A 13,517-nucleotide genomic window follows, 5' to 3' on the forward strand; every position below is an offset into this window, starting at 1 on the left:
CTTAAAAAAAAAGGCTCAGTTCAGTTTCATTCCTGCTTGTTCTCTTTGATAAAATGTGGCTTTTTCTTAGAGTCGACATGTTTGATGCTCAGGTTATAAAGGTACAATTGTGCGAAATATTACCATGTTTAAGAAAAACTATGTAAAGCACCTTTAAAGTAAAAGTGAGGTATATTTACCCAACTCGAGCAGTCAATATTAGATGGAATTAATATGATTGAATTGTGAATGGGCTTTAGAAAGTTACTGGCTGTGAAACATTGCACCATTTAAAAAAACAACAAATTACTTTATTTAGATTAAAGAAATAATCCTGTTCAGGGTCGTTACAGGTACTTGTTTTGTGCTTAAAATTGAACTTGCTTTGGATCAAGTCTACACGATTTGTCTGATGGCGTGTTTTCATTCTTCAGCCCTTGTGTAGAACAGTCACAAAACAGTTTAATAACATGTATCAATGTGGTCAGCAAACAATATGTACTTCATTGGCCTGTGAATGTTCTCATTCGTCCAGGTCATCATTACCCTCAAAGCAATTTCAGTCAAAAGCAACTGGACTTGGTTCTTTGTCTAGGAAGATGTTTCACCTCTCATCCAAGAGGCTTCATCAGTTCATGTACGCATCTGACCAGGCTGGGACTGGACCAGGACCAGGCTGGGACTGGTCCAACTATCTGGTGTGGAGACCCAGGTATTTAACCTCTCACAAGGCCGATGTCACTGACACCCTTTGTGCTCCAAGTACAAACGACTGTCGTTAGTGACAGTCGTTGGCGGGAAGTTGGTTTTGACTCTGTTAGTGCTCTATTGAGACTAAACGACAGTCGCTGATGTCACAGGAGGCAAGAGGTTGAAGATGAATGAATGAATGTAAGTAGTGGGAAACTGAACTTGACTTGAGAAAGATGTAGGTGCACTGGCTCTTCTCCTTTAGAGCTTAAATGGAGCTGGGAGTTGTTTTTTGTTCCCTTTGTAGTCAGGTGAACTGTTTCCTGTCAGCACAGGGACCATTTGATTTGTTTCACTAAAGTGTCAGCAGTCTGCCTGATCAGAATCTATTTCATAGACAGAGGAGCCTGAGTTCCAAATCTCATTTTCTTTTGATTTTTAACTGACAGTGATGGTGTTTCTGAGGACTAACACAACACAAGTGCACAATTTCAATCCTAATCTGTGGAGCATGATTTAAACTACTGCAATGACTTCTGAGACACAATAGACCCCACCCACCCACTAAACATGACTTCAGTCTTATTAATGAAGGCATAAATGAATGAATAGATGTTCAAATAAGTAAATGCTTTACATTAATTTCTACAGTTTTGATCATCTACATCTACTTATGGGTCCATATGTTAATGTAGGAGTTCCCATTTATCCATGAATTTTTTTATTCATACATTTATTTCAGCAACTATTTAATTCTTCCTGCATTATGCATTTATTTAATGCTCTACTTATTTATTAATGCATTCTTGTATTTATTTTTCTCCTGTTTTTAATTCCTGAGCTTATGTAAGTGTATCGAGACGCGTCCTGTTTGGAGGTAAATCATTATTATCAGTCATGAGACTTGAACCAACCTCCTCCCAAAAACCCGCAGTCACGAAGGAGCGGACAACGACGTCATCACACCGGGACACGAGTGGTATTCAAACATTAAAAGGTAGAAATTCGTTATTTTCCTCTAATAAGCGAAAAACTGCGTTTTCGACTAAAATACAACATTTCAACTGCTATTATATTGAAAGTATTTAATATTAATTTCCTTATCTGACGCCGGTTTGTCGCATCCTTGTGAGCGTGGGCCGTGATGACGTAGAACGAGGAAGTAAACAAAACCATCCACAGGCTTCACGCAGCAGCTTTTTTTGCTCAAAAATGTCGGTTTCAAGCCCGAGGCAAACGTTTTTGAACCCGGTAAGTTTCCCCTCTGTTGAATTATAACTTTTTCTATTTTCAGATTCGTCTCTGACTTTGAATTCACATTTTTATCGCAGGTATTTGTGGGCGAGCAGGCTAGCTAGCATTTTAGCACAGCACTCAATTTACATTCGACGTGTCAGTTAAAGTATTACAACTAATAAAACAAGTCACGGTGTGGTCATATTCCTGGTGAATTCTGCTCATATTTCCAGAGGTGTCACGTAACGAAGTACACACACTCTACTCGTTACATTGTCACGCACTTTTCTGCACTTTCTACTCCGTACACTTTAAAAATAGCCTTTTCTAGGGATGGGTACCGAAACCCGGTTGTACATTTGCCCCCGGTCCAGATTTTCCCATACCTTAGTATCTGCAGACTACCTCCTGAAGTCTGACTGTGTGTCGGAGCCCCGTGCTTCTGTGTGTGGGGACTGTTAAACACTGCTGTTGATTTATGACATCATACTGCAAAACTGTACAGTTTAAGTACATTATAAGGTACAAGAAGAAAACAGAAAATAAACCTGTGGCTCATTCAATAATACATATGATCATTTTTTTTCATTTTATCTCTAAAAGAGAACCGATAAGTGGAACCTTTTAAAGTACTGGATTGATCAGCAGTGTCGGTAAAATCTTAACAATACCCATCCCTGCAAGGTACTCCTATTTCTGCTGGTTTTTGTCACGACTTGTCATTGTTCCACACACACACACACACACACACACACACACACACACACACACACACACACACACACACACACACACACACACACACCTATCCAGATAAATCCTGGCATCCACATATACCACTCTGACACCATATTAGCTGTACGCGATCCACATCCATCTGCACATGATCCAAACCACATACACTCCAGCAAGGAAGCAGCAGATGTACAGTATGGAGCTTGGTGCAAAGATGTTTGGGCAGAGACTCAAGAGAACTGGAGGGAAATGTCCCAACAGCAGCCTTGAAGAAGTGGTTGGACGCAAAAACAACTCCTTTTGAATGCGCCACGAGCTCTGTGCACCCAAGTACCACGAGCTAATGGCTTTAAAAGCTCAACAAGTTCAACATTTTATTCTAACATTACGACATATGTCCTTTAGAAAAATGCTTTTTAGTGAGGTGGGCTAGTGCACTATAGGCCCCTGTGGACTGGCCTAAACATTTGTCCTCAATGACATTTTTCCCCCTTTACATTACTTTTCCTTTCATACTTTAAGTACTTTTGAAACCAGTAATTTTACACTTTTACTTGAGTAAAAAGCTCAAGTTGGTACTTCTACTTCTACATTAGTCTTTTTAAACACTAGTATCTATACTTCTACTTCTACATTAGTCTTTTTAAACACTAGTATCTATACTTCTACTTCTACATTAGTCTTTTTAAACTCTAGTATCTATACTTCTACTTCTACATTAGTCTTTTTAAACTCTAGTATCTATACTTCTACTTCTACATTAGTCTTTTTAAACACTAGTATCTATACTTCTACTTCTACATTAGTCTTTTTAAACACTAGTATCTATACTTCTACTTCTACATTAGTCTTTTTAAACTCTAGTATCTATACTTCTACTTCTACATTAGTCTTTTTAAACACTAGTATCTATACTTCTACTTCTACATTAGTCTTTTTAAACACTAGTATCTATACTTCTACTTCTACATTAGTCTTTTAAACACTAGTATCTATACTTCTACTTCTACAGAAGTCTTTTTAAACACTAGTATCTATACTTCTACTTCTACATTAGTCTTTTTAAACACTAGTATCTGTACTTCTACTTCTACATTAGTCTTTTTAAACACTAGTATCTATACTTCTACTTCTACATTAGTCTTTTAAACACTAGTATCTATACTTTTACTTCTACATTAGTCTTTTTAAACACTAGTATCTATACTTCTACTTCTACATTAGTCTTTTTAAACACTAGTATCTATACTTCTACTTCTACATTAGTCTTTTTAAACTCTAGTATCTATACTTCTACTTCTACATTAGTCTTTTTAAACACTAGTATCTGTACTTCTACTTCTACATTAGTCTTTTTAAACACTAGTATCTGTACTTCTACTTCTACATTAGTCTTTTTAAACACTAGTATCTATACTTCTACTTCTACATTAGTCTTTTTAAACACTAGTATCTATACTTCTACTTCTACATTAGTCTTTTTAAACTCTAGTATCTATACTTCTACTTCTACAGAAGTCTTTTTAAACACTAGTATCTATACTTCTACTTCTACATTAGTCTTTTTAAACTCTAGTATCTATACTTCTACTTCTACATTAGTCTTTTTTAAAGCCTAGTATCTATATTTCTACTTCTACAGAAGTCTTTTTAAACATTAGTATCTATACTTCTACTTCTACAGAAGTATTTTTAAACACTAGTATCTATATCTTGAGTATAAATTTGAACCTTTGACACCTATGGCTATCCCTTCCTTTAAATAACCAAATTTAAAAAGTTAAAACAAGTTAACAATTTAACAAGCGTGTGGCTGAAAGTTTAGTTTCAGACTGACTGCTTCGGTGGAATCTTAATTAAACCTCATTTAATTCAGATTTTGAGGAAGTTATGTGTAAGGCGAATTAAAAAGTGCATCCTTTTCGTTTCAGTACCGATTTAAGTTAAGTCATTTTCTTTGCTATCATTTGAAGAAACGCGCAGGAATATTAAAACATAAATAATTTCTAATTGTTTGGCGTTATCTGTCGTGGACAGTTTTCCTCCTGTTGTAGATATGTGAAGACCTGAACAATAACAAATAATAATAAACCAAATCAGACTCTACAATAAAGTTACACATATTTAAAAAAATCAGTTTCTGTGTGACTACAGTAGAAATCATCACAATAACTGAATAGAGGATTAACAAAATATAATCAACATTCTGTTGCATTAAACATCAATTTATTAAGTAAATAGAAGCATGACATGTCAAGAATTAGCTTAATATATCAAAAGTATTTGAAAAGCAAATAATCATTGTGATTTTAATGACTTATTTTCAAATCTTAAAGAACCAATTCAATCTGCAAACCAACTGGAACGCAGATTTAAATACTTTACTATAGTTTAGGGAAAAACAAACATTTACCTCTGAATTTGAGCTGCGACTGAAGATTATTTTTATTATCAATAGAGCTGCAGATTATTATCTCCATCACAGATTTAAAACTTTCGTTGGTTCCAGTCAGATGTTTCCAGATCTTCAGTTTCATATCTTGACTTTCTTCCCCACCAGGCGATTCCGTTCGCCGGGACAATCCTGGGCGGTCTGCTGCCGGGGGAGATGGTTCTGATCCAGGGCTCCGTGCCGTCAAACGCTGACAGGTGATGAAGGATAAAACCTGCTGATACAGCATAGTTTACAGCATCATCACAAGCTGACGTTTTCATTTTATTTTAAATGCTAAATGTCCAAAACGATCAAAAACATGAGGAATACTGAGTGTGTTGTTGTTATTCTCTGGTCAGTCAAAGCCTCACCCGTCACCTCTCTGTGCTGCAGGTTCCAGGTCGACTTCACGTGTGGCAGCAGCGTGGCACCGAGGGCCGACGTGGCGTTTCACTTCAACCCGAGGTTCAAGAGGTCGCCGTGCGTCGTCTGCAACTCGCTGCAGAAGGAGCGCTGGGGCCGTGAGGAGATCCTGTACGTGAAGCCGTTCACTGTCGGAGAGAAGTTCGAGCTCATCGTCCTTGTCCTCAACGACAAGTTTAAGGTGAGAGATGGATTTTATACAAGTGTTTCTTATTGAGGCCCGTTTCATTTGTGAATTTAAGGTAACATTTTAATCCGTAGTAGTTGAGTTAAATTGTTTCTAGCGGCCTCTTTGGCGGTCAGATGTAACTGCAGGCGAGCCTCTGGGGCTTTATCTTCCACAGTTCCTTTGGAAACCGAACAGTGTCGACTGTGTGACGCCAGCAGATCGGCGGCTCACACCTGCAGCGATGCCTTCACATGCTCCCCACTGATGGGAGGTCTAAAGAGAGAAGGGGAACGACATAAAAAGCGTCACTAAATGCGCCGCACATTTGTTTTTAGCGCGGGAGAATCTCCACAGACACTCAGACCGTATTTATCAGCAAACAGCAAATACAAGTGCTTTCATTAGTGAGTCGTGTGATCAAACAGCATTGTTTTATCCCACTCTTTGATAGATAGAAAGTTAAAAGACAATTAACTGGACGAACAGCTGACGGATTCTAACTTTAAAGTGTTGTGGATGTAACCAGTTAGAAGATCAAATGGATTCTGTGAGAGAACTTTTCTTTGTAATATTCTTTTTTACACTGTCGCTGCTGTCAGTAAAGAGTGTTTGTGCTGCAGGTGGCGGTGAATGGAGGTCACGTGTTGGAGTTTAAACACAGAGTGGAGCTGGAGCGAGTCGACACGCTGCTCATATCTGGAAAGGTCGACGTTAAAGCTGTGGGCATCCTCCAGAGCACGGTGAGTCGGACAACAGCGTCTTTGTGGTTGTTTCCTCATGTGATTCAAACTTGTGATGAGGATGAATCAGATCTTGTTGTTGTTGTTTTTAGAGTGAAGTTTCCACGACAGCCGGTCTGGCCAAACAGGAACAACCACAGAGGAATCAGGAACTTCATCAGACTGTAAGTTGTTTTTTAAAACGATTTATTTGATGTTATTATTTATTTTCTTATTAACGATAACGTCATATCAATGACATCAGAACTGTAGGTAAATGTGAACATCTGTTTACTTAAATTTCATATAGAAATATAGAAATACATTTAAAACAGAAATCACGTCATGTTCTCGGGATGTCAGATGAGAAGTTGTTGTAATATTTCACATTTTATAAGTTTTGAATTATTGAAATGAGTTCATACAGCATAAAAATGAAAACACGTATGATATTAAATAATAGAATACTATATTATATCAGGGTTTTTTCTGGCCAACATTTGGGCCGAGGCGGCAGGGGAGCGGAAACTTGCGGGACATGCAGGAGAGCCGAAAACAAGCACTCTGCAAATGCATGAAGTGCCCAGCCACTGAATTCTTAACTAATGTTGTTAAGAATGTGCACCAAAAACCACGTCCACCTGACCTTTCTCATTCATACAACGCTGTCACCCACAGCCCATAAAAAAAAAATTCCCTGTTTCCAACTATCATGAGTCGGTGGAGAAACATGTTCCCATTTAAGGAGAATGTTACGTCTGGTGAGCAGGGTGGTAAAGGCCACGACACGTTGTGTAGTAATGGGCAGATTTTTAGATGGAGGGAGCCCAAAAAGAGCAGTCAGGGGATTTGGTTCCAAATTTGTGTTAAGAGCCTGTTTGAGGGTTTGAAATATATCGGACCAAAATTCAGCAAGCTTCGGGCACGTCCAGAACATGTGTGTGTGGTCGGCTGGGGACTGCTTACAGCGGTTACAAGCGTCACTGTGACGAGGGTATATCTTAGCCAGTTTAGCGTTGGTGAAATGGGCAACCATGGAGCACCCTCCACTGTAACAGGCCAGGCCTGGCATCAATCTAAGATGAGTGGACCAGTTTCAGAATGTCCCTCCACTGGACCTCAGTTATGTCTACCCCCAAATCCTTTTCCCATGATGGGTTTCTTCTGGTTTGATCGACAAATATAATTGTGTATCATCAGCATAACAATGAAAATTTATGGAGGGAAGCATATATAAGGTGAAAAGAATCGGTCCAAGGACAGAACCCTGTGGGACTCCATGACTAACTTTAGTGTGCATGGAGGATTTGTCATTAACATGTACAAACTGAGATCTATCTGATAAATATGACTTAAACCAGCTCAGTGCGGTTCCTTTAATGCCAATTAAATGCTCCAGTCTCTGCAGCAGGATGTGATGGTCAATAGTGTCGAAGGCAGCACTAAGATCTAGTAAAACAAGTACAGAGACAAGTCCTTTGTCTGAAGCTATTAGAAGGTCGTTAGTAATTTTCACCAGTGCTGTCTCAGTGCTATGATTTGCTCTAAATCCGGACTGGAAATGCTCAAATATCTCATTATTATGTAAAAACTCACACAACTGATTGGCGACTAATTTCTCGAGGAGCTTAGAGAGAAAAGGAAGGTTAGATATAGGTCTATAGTTGGCTAGAACCTCAGGATCAAGACTGGGCTTTTTAAGAAGAGGTTTAATTACAGCTACTTTAAAAGACTGTGGTACATAACCTGCTGATAAAGACATGTTAATCAAATCTAATACAGGAGTGCTAATTAAAGGTAACACTTCTTTAAGTAACCTAGTTGGAATAGAGTCTAGGAGACAAGTAGAAGGTTTTGATGCTGAAATAGTAGAGGTTAATTTGTTAAGGTCGACTGTAGAAAAGCAGTCCAAGAATATATCAGGTCGTACAGTTTCTAAGGTTCCTGGGTTTGATAAAAAAATTGGTGCCAAGCGAGTTGATTTTGTCTCTAATAGTTATAATTTTGTCTTTAAAGAAGGTCATGAAGTCGTTACTACTGAGGGTTATAGGAATACATGGCTCAATAGAGCTGTGGCTCTCTGTCAGCCTGGCTACAGTGCTGAAAATAAATCTAGGATTGTTCTTATTCTCCTCTATTAAAGATGAGTAATATGCTGCTCTGGCATTACGGAGGGCCTTCCTATAATATGTGAGGTGTCGGCTGTCCTGCAGAAACATCTCATCCCTCTTAAGGTGCTGTAACTGTGTCAGGACCTTACCGATTTTGATCGCATTGTTCATTCCCTTAGTATTCCAGGAGATCAGACACAAACCAGTACCTGTCTTTACAGCATTAGCCTTAGGAACAATGATAATGAGTTAGAATGACACTGCATGACCTTAAAGTAATCGGTAGTAGTGGAGGAAGCAACAAAAAATGGGTATTCAAAAAACATCAGAAAACGCTGGATCTTATGTCCACAGTGTGTTAAAATGTCCATTTAGCGATTTCTGTACAAACTCTTTACCGGACAGAATATCAGCAGCCTCTAACACTGTGGTCTAAAAATAAACTCCGGTCAGTCCTGGGCTGTTAAAGCACAGCTACAGTCAGCAACACACAAACTCTCGATTATCTACATAACATGACAGCGGCTTGTCTGCGGTGAATTCAACAGCTCTCCCGCGATCATCAGGGCAACTCTGCGCGGGAGGATGTTATGAAGGCTTTTGCCTCGGTGACCGCTACTTTTCCTGGCTCCGTCCTTCATCGTGACGACCAGTCTGGCGATGAACAGCAGCGCGGGTCTGCAGCCCGGGTCTGCAACCTCTCTGTATTTCTGAGGCTGCTCCACCACCTCCGGAGCGTAGTCCTCGTAGATGGCTGTAGAGGAGCCTCTGTACTGTAGTTTGCCTCGCATATGATTATCTCCTTCACCCGGTACCTGTGCAGCCTAATGGTGACCCCCCTTGGTTCTCTGCCCCGTCCGTGGTTTCTCAGCTAGTGTGTGGTGAGCCCTGTCACACTTCGGCGGTGATTCCAGAAAGCCTTCCCCGAAAACCTTCATGAGCAGCTCTGCGAAAAAGGCTGTGGGCCGCGGACCTTCAACAGATTCTGGTAATCCAATCACTCTGATGTTATTGCGCCTGCTCCGGGACTCCAGGTCGCTGACTTCAGCCAGCAGCTTAGCGTTGCTCTTTGTTAGCACGGCACAGGAGGCCTCCAGCGTTAGCAGACACTCGTCCTGTAAATTTGCATTTACCTGGAGGGAACCTATCTTCTGAGTGTAGTCGGACACTGTGACCTGGATGTGGTCCAGCTTTGCTGCGAGCGTTGAAACGGAGGCTTTAAGATCGAAGGTGAGGCTTTGTTCTCGGCGGAGAGGGCTTCACGGTGATGCTCCAAGAGGTCAGTAATGGCCGCCATGCTAATCTCGCCACCTGCCTCCTCTGCGGTGCTAGCCCTTGCCCCCTGGTCTTTTACAGTCAGCCTGGCCGAATGTGTCGGCATATTTAGGTGGTGTATCCATCAAACGAGACGAATATTACTATTGTAGTGACTTTTGGGGTCCTGAAACGTGAAATTATCAAAAATTGCGGGACTGAGACTTGACCCCGTGCCAAATCGGAAGCCAACTAAATATTTTAAATACATTTTTTTAGAACCCGTAAGAGGGATTCCAGCGCAGCAGCAGACAATTTCAGCCGCCTCAAAATTTATAATGCAGAAAAAACCCTGACTATATTATATTAAATATTAAAGGAATGTTATCTATTCCATATGGAAACACATGTAAACAGACAGCGGACCTAAAGTGGAGCCCTGTGGAACTCCACAGGTGACAGGTTTGGTGTTTTTAGCTAAAAAAAACTCTTATTTTGGTTGTTTTGTTGTTCATTTTACAGCCGATAATCTCCTCTTCAGGCAGCTTGGTGAGTTGTACTGTTTTCATCATCCACCTCCATCTTTATTTATTTGTCATTTTTTGGTCTTAAAAATGTAAACACGAAACACTGACATTAACTTGCTAATGACATTTTAATGGAAGTAAAAGTTAAAGGAAGAGCTGGGAAATGGATTTAAGAATATAATTTTAAAATACTGAAAGTGCCGCATGAATTAATTTGAGTGTTTTTCAATGTTTCAATGTTTTCAGATCAAATGAAAGAATTCTATCTTTATTTGTTTTCCTTCATTGTTTGTCTCTTTTTCTCTGAACTTCTTCTTCTGTTGTTTTTCTGCAGAACATTCCCTTCAGAGGCGAGCTGGTTAAAGGGCTGAGTGTCGGCCGCAGCATCACTATCAAAGGCGAAACCAATCAGAACGCTCAGAGGTAAACTGTCTGTCTGTCTGGTGCTAACACACTTAAGTGTTTCCACTCAAACATTACTTGTGTTTTCATTCAGTATCATTTCCAATCAATTTTACTGACAGCGCCAATTCATCAAAAGTTATCTCAAGACACTTTACATATAGAGTGAGTAAAGACCACTCTCTGTGACTTATTTATGATTTACAGAGACCCAACAATTCCCCCATGAGCAGCAACAAGTCGCACTATCTTTAAAAATAATAGTAATTATTATTAAGTTAATTAAGTTATTATATACAGTATTAATGTTTTTCTAGTTCCTGGTCTCACTGATCAATCAAAACATTTGAACAGAATAAAAGTTTCTCTGTTGTAGTTTCAGCATGTTTCCTGTGCTGCCCTTTAGTTTCGCTGTGAACCTGAGAGTGTCCGGCGGCAGTGGCGACATCGCTCTTCACCTGAACCCTCGGCTGAAGAAGGAGGTCTTTGTCAGAAACTCCTTCCTGTCTGAATGCTGGGGCCCCGAGGAGAAGAAGCTCAACTCCTTCCCCTTCGGTGTGGGACAATACTTTGAGGTAACACCATCGTCGTTAACACCTGAAACCTGTTGAAGCTTTTGAACTTTATTTAAAACACTCAAGTTTTCCTTATGATGATGAACAGACAGAAAACTGACCATTTTGTTCTAATAGAAATACAATCTGAAGATATTTAGTTTCAAATGTGATTGATTTAAATGTGTTCAAAGATGTAAAAAGAAAACATTAATAATAATATTACACAGGGATGCATGAATAACAAAGACTTGTGTGAAGAAGTATACACTTATTTAACCATAAGGAATTAGTTAACAGCTTTCTGTTCTACTTTTATTGTTATGTTTCTCTTTTTTCCTCATAACCCAACCAAAAATGTTTACTTTACAAGTATCTTACAAAATATTTCTTGCATATGTATTTCATTGAAATAATAATTATAAACAAATTGATATATTTTTGTATTCAAAATATAAATACATTTAGAATAAATAAATAACAAAAAGTGAATAAAATAGAATGAAAAAGGGAAATTAAACATTTAAATGTATAAAGAATTTTACACCAATGACAGAAACACAAAAAAAAACAACTCTCTTCTCTGAGTCAACATTTTTTTAAATATTCATCGTGTGCGTGTGTGTGTGTGCTTGTGTGTGTGTGTGTGTGCGTGCGCGTGTTCATATCTTCCTCTATGCTGATGATATACATCCAAGTTAGGCACCTTTGTCTGATAAAAAGAACTCACTGTGCCTCATTTTAAAATAATAAAAAATGTATTTATTAACTTAAGATATTTAATTTGCTGGAGGAAAATCTAAAATATTCACATTTAAGAAGCTGGAAACAGAGGATTTTTACCTTTTGTCTTAAAAAGTGACAAATAGTTGTTCATCAAATTAGTTGGTGATCCGTTTAATAGTTGATAACTAAAGGATGAATCTTTGCGGCTCCAGTTTGGTTTCCATTAGTGCTTTATGAATAAACACTATTCTAATGATGCGGTGTGTTTCCCGTGCAGATGATCGTCTTGTGTGACTCGCAGCACTTCAGAGTGGCCGTTAACGGGCTGCACCAGCTGGACTACAAACACCGGGTCCAGGACCTGAGCTGCATCACGCAGCTGGAGGTGCTGGGAGACGTCACGCTGCTGGACATCAACATCGTGTGAACTCATGACATTATTCCGGTTGTTAAATGTGTATATTTCTAATAATATGACAATAATAATAGTAATACAACACTGCCTTTATAATCCGTGAGACATTAACGAACAAACTGCAGACTAAAAAAGTGTTTTGATCACCAGTGTAATCTTCTTAACAAAAACTATTAACCATGTCCTGTTTGTGAGCAGATCAAATAAAGGAGCCATGTGAACTAGTTGCAGTTCTTCTCTGCAGATACAAGCTCATTAAGAAACAAACCTATATCATATATCATTTATGTTGTGTCACTTACCATTGTGTCTTGTCTAGTCTATGCATGGGATAGTGAGAAACAACATTGATTTCTTGTATGTCTTGTTTATGTGAAGAATTGACAATAAAGCTGACTCTGATACATAGCACAGCGTAGTTTGTTGGAAAAAGTCAAAATATAATATGTCCAAAAAATGCTTAAATCAGTCATAGGATAGCGTGTTTGAAATGGTCATGGCGTGATTTCTTGAAAAAGGTCAGGAAGTCATAGAAAAGTGAGTCCAAAAAATAAGCCCTAAAAAAACCATAGTAAGTGTCCAAAAAATGCTGAAATCAATCACATCTGTTCTTTTTTGTGAGATAACTTGACTCACTACTACGGTGCAATTATTGAATCTTACTGCTCATTTCTGAGGGCGACGCAGTGCTGTGGTTTCATCCACAGAAACTGAGACGGCGTAAATGTCAACTATCACGTCCGCCTGCACAGAGGACTCCTCAGCTGGCGGTGGATAGCACTGTCTCACAGCAAGAGGGTTCCTGGTTTGAATCCCAGCTGGCGTCCTTCTGTGTGGAGTTTGCATGTTCTCCCCGTGTGTGCGTGGGTTTTCTCCGGGTTCTCCGGCTTCCTCCCACAGTCCAAAGACGTGCAGGTGTTCGGTTCATTGATGACTCTAAATCACCCGTAGGTGTGAATGTGAGTGTGAAAGGTTGTTTGTCTCTGTCTCTATGTGTCCTGTGATAGACTGGCGTCCTGTCCAGGGTGGACCCCACCTCACGCCCGATGTCAGCTGGGATCAGCTCCAGCCCTGACCACAATAGGGACAGGCAGTTGAACATTTTATCTTTCACATTTCACTTATGATTTAACTTTGTGAGTT

At 39.3% G+C, this 13,517-nt stretch overlaps 1 protein-coding gene across 1 annotated transcript; it reads left to right on the forward strand.

Annotated features, from left to right (window-relative positions):
- Nucleotides 1-1,814: 1,814 nt before the first annotated feature.
- On the forward strand, nucleotides 1,815-12,772 carry LOC310961632 (galectin-8-like). Its single transcript, XM_083933778.1, has 9 exons — nucleotides 1,815-1,920; nucleotides 5,201-5,289; nucleotides 5,468-5,678; nucleotides 6,287-6,406; nucleotides 6,499-6,570; nucleotides 10,273-10,299; nucleotides 10,612-10,700; nucleotides 11,086-11,254; nucleotides 12,237-12,772. The coding sequence occupies exons 1-9, from the start codon at nucleotides 1,882-1,884 to the stop codon at nucleotides 12,384-12,386; spliced, it is 966 nt and encodes a 321-aa protein (XP_083789904.1). The 5' UTR covers nucleotides 1,815-1,881; the 3' UTR covers nucleotides 12,387-12,772.
- Nucleotides 12,773-13,517: the final 745 nt, after the last annotated feature.

The sequence above is a fragment of the Echiichthys vipera genome (genome assembly GCF_963691815.1).
Source record: "Echiichthys vipera genome assembly, chromosome: 19".
Lineage (NCBI taxonomy): Eukaryota > Metazoa > Chordata > Actinopteri > Perciformes > Trachinidae > Echiichthys > Echiichthys vipera.

Coding starts and splice junctions, on each gene's coding strand:
- LOC310961632 (XM_083933778.1), top strand. CDS start 1,882: ATGTCGGTTTCAAGCCCGAGGCAAACGTTTTTGAACCCG. Junction 5,290..5,467: donor GTGCCGTCAAACGCTGACAG/GTGATGAAGGAT, acceptor TCTGTGCTGCAG/GTTCCAGGTCGACTTCACGT. Junction 6,571..10,272: donor ATCAGGAACTTCATCAGACT/GTAAGTTGTTTT, acceptor TTCATTTTACAG/CCGATAATCTCCTCTTCAGG.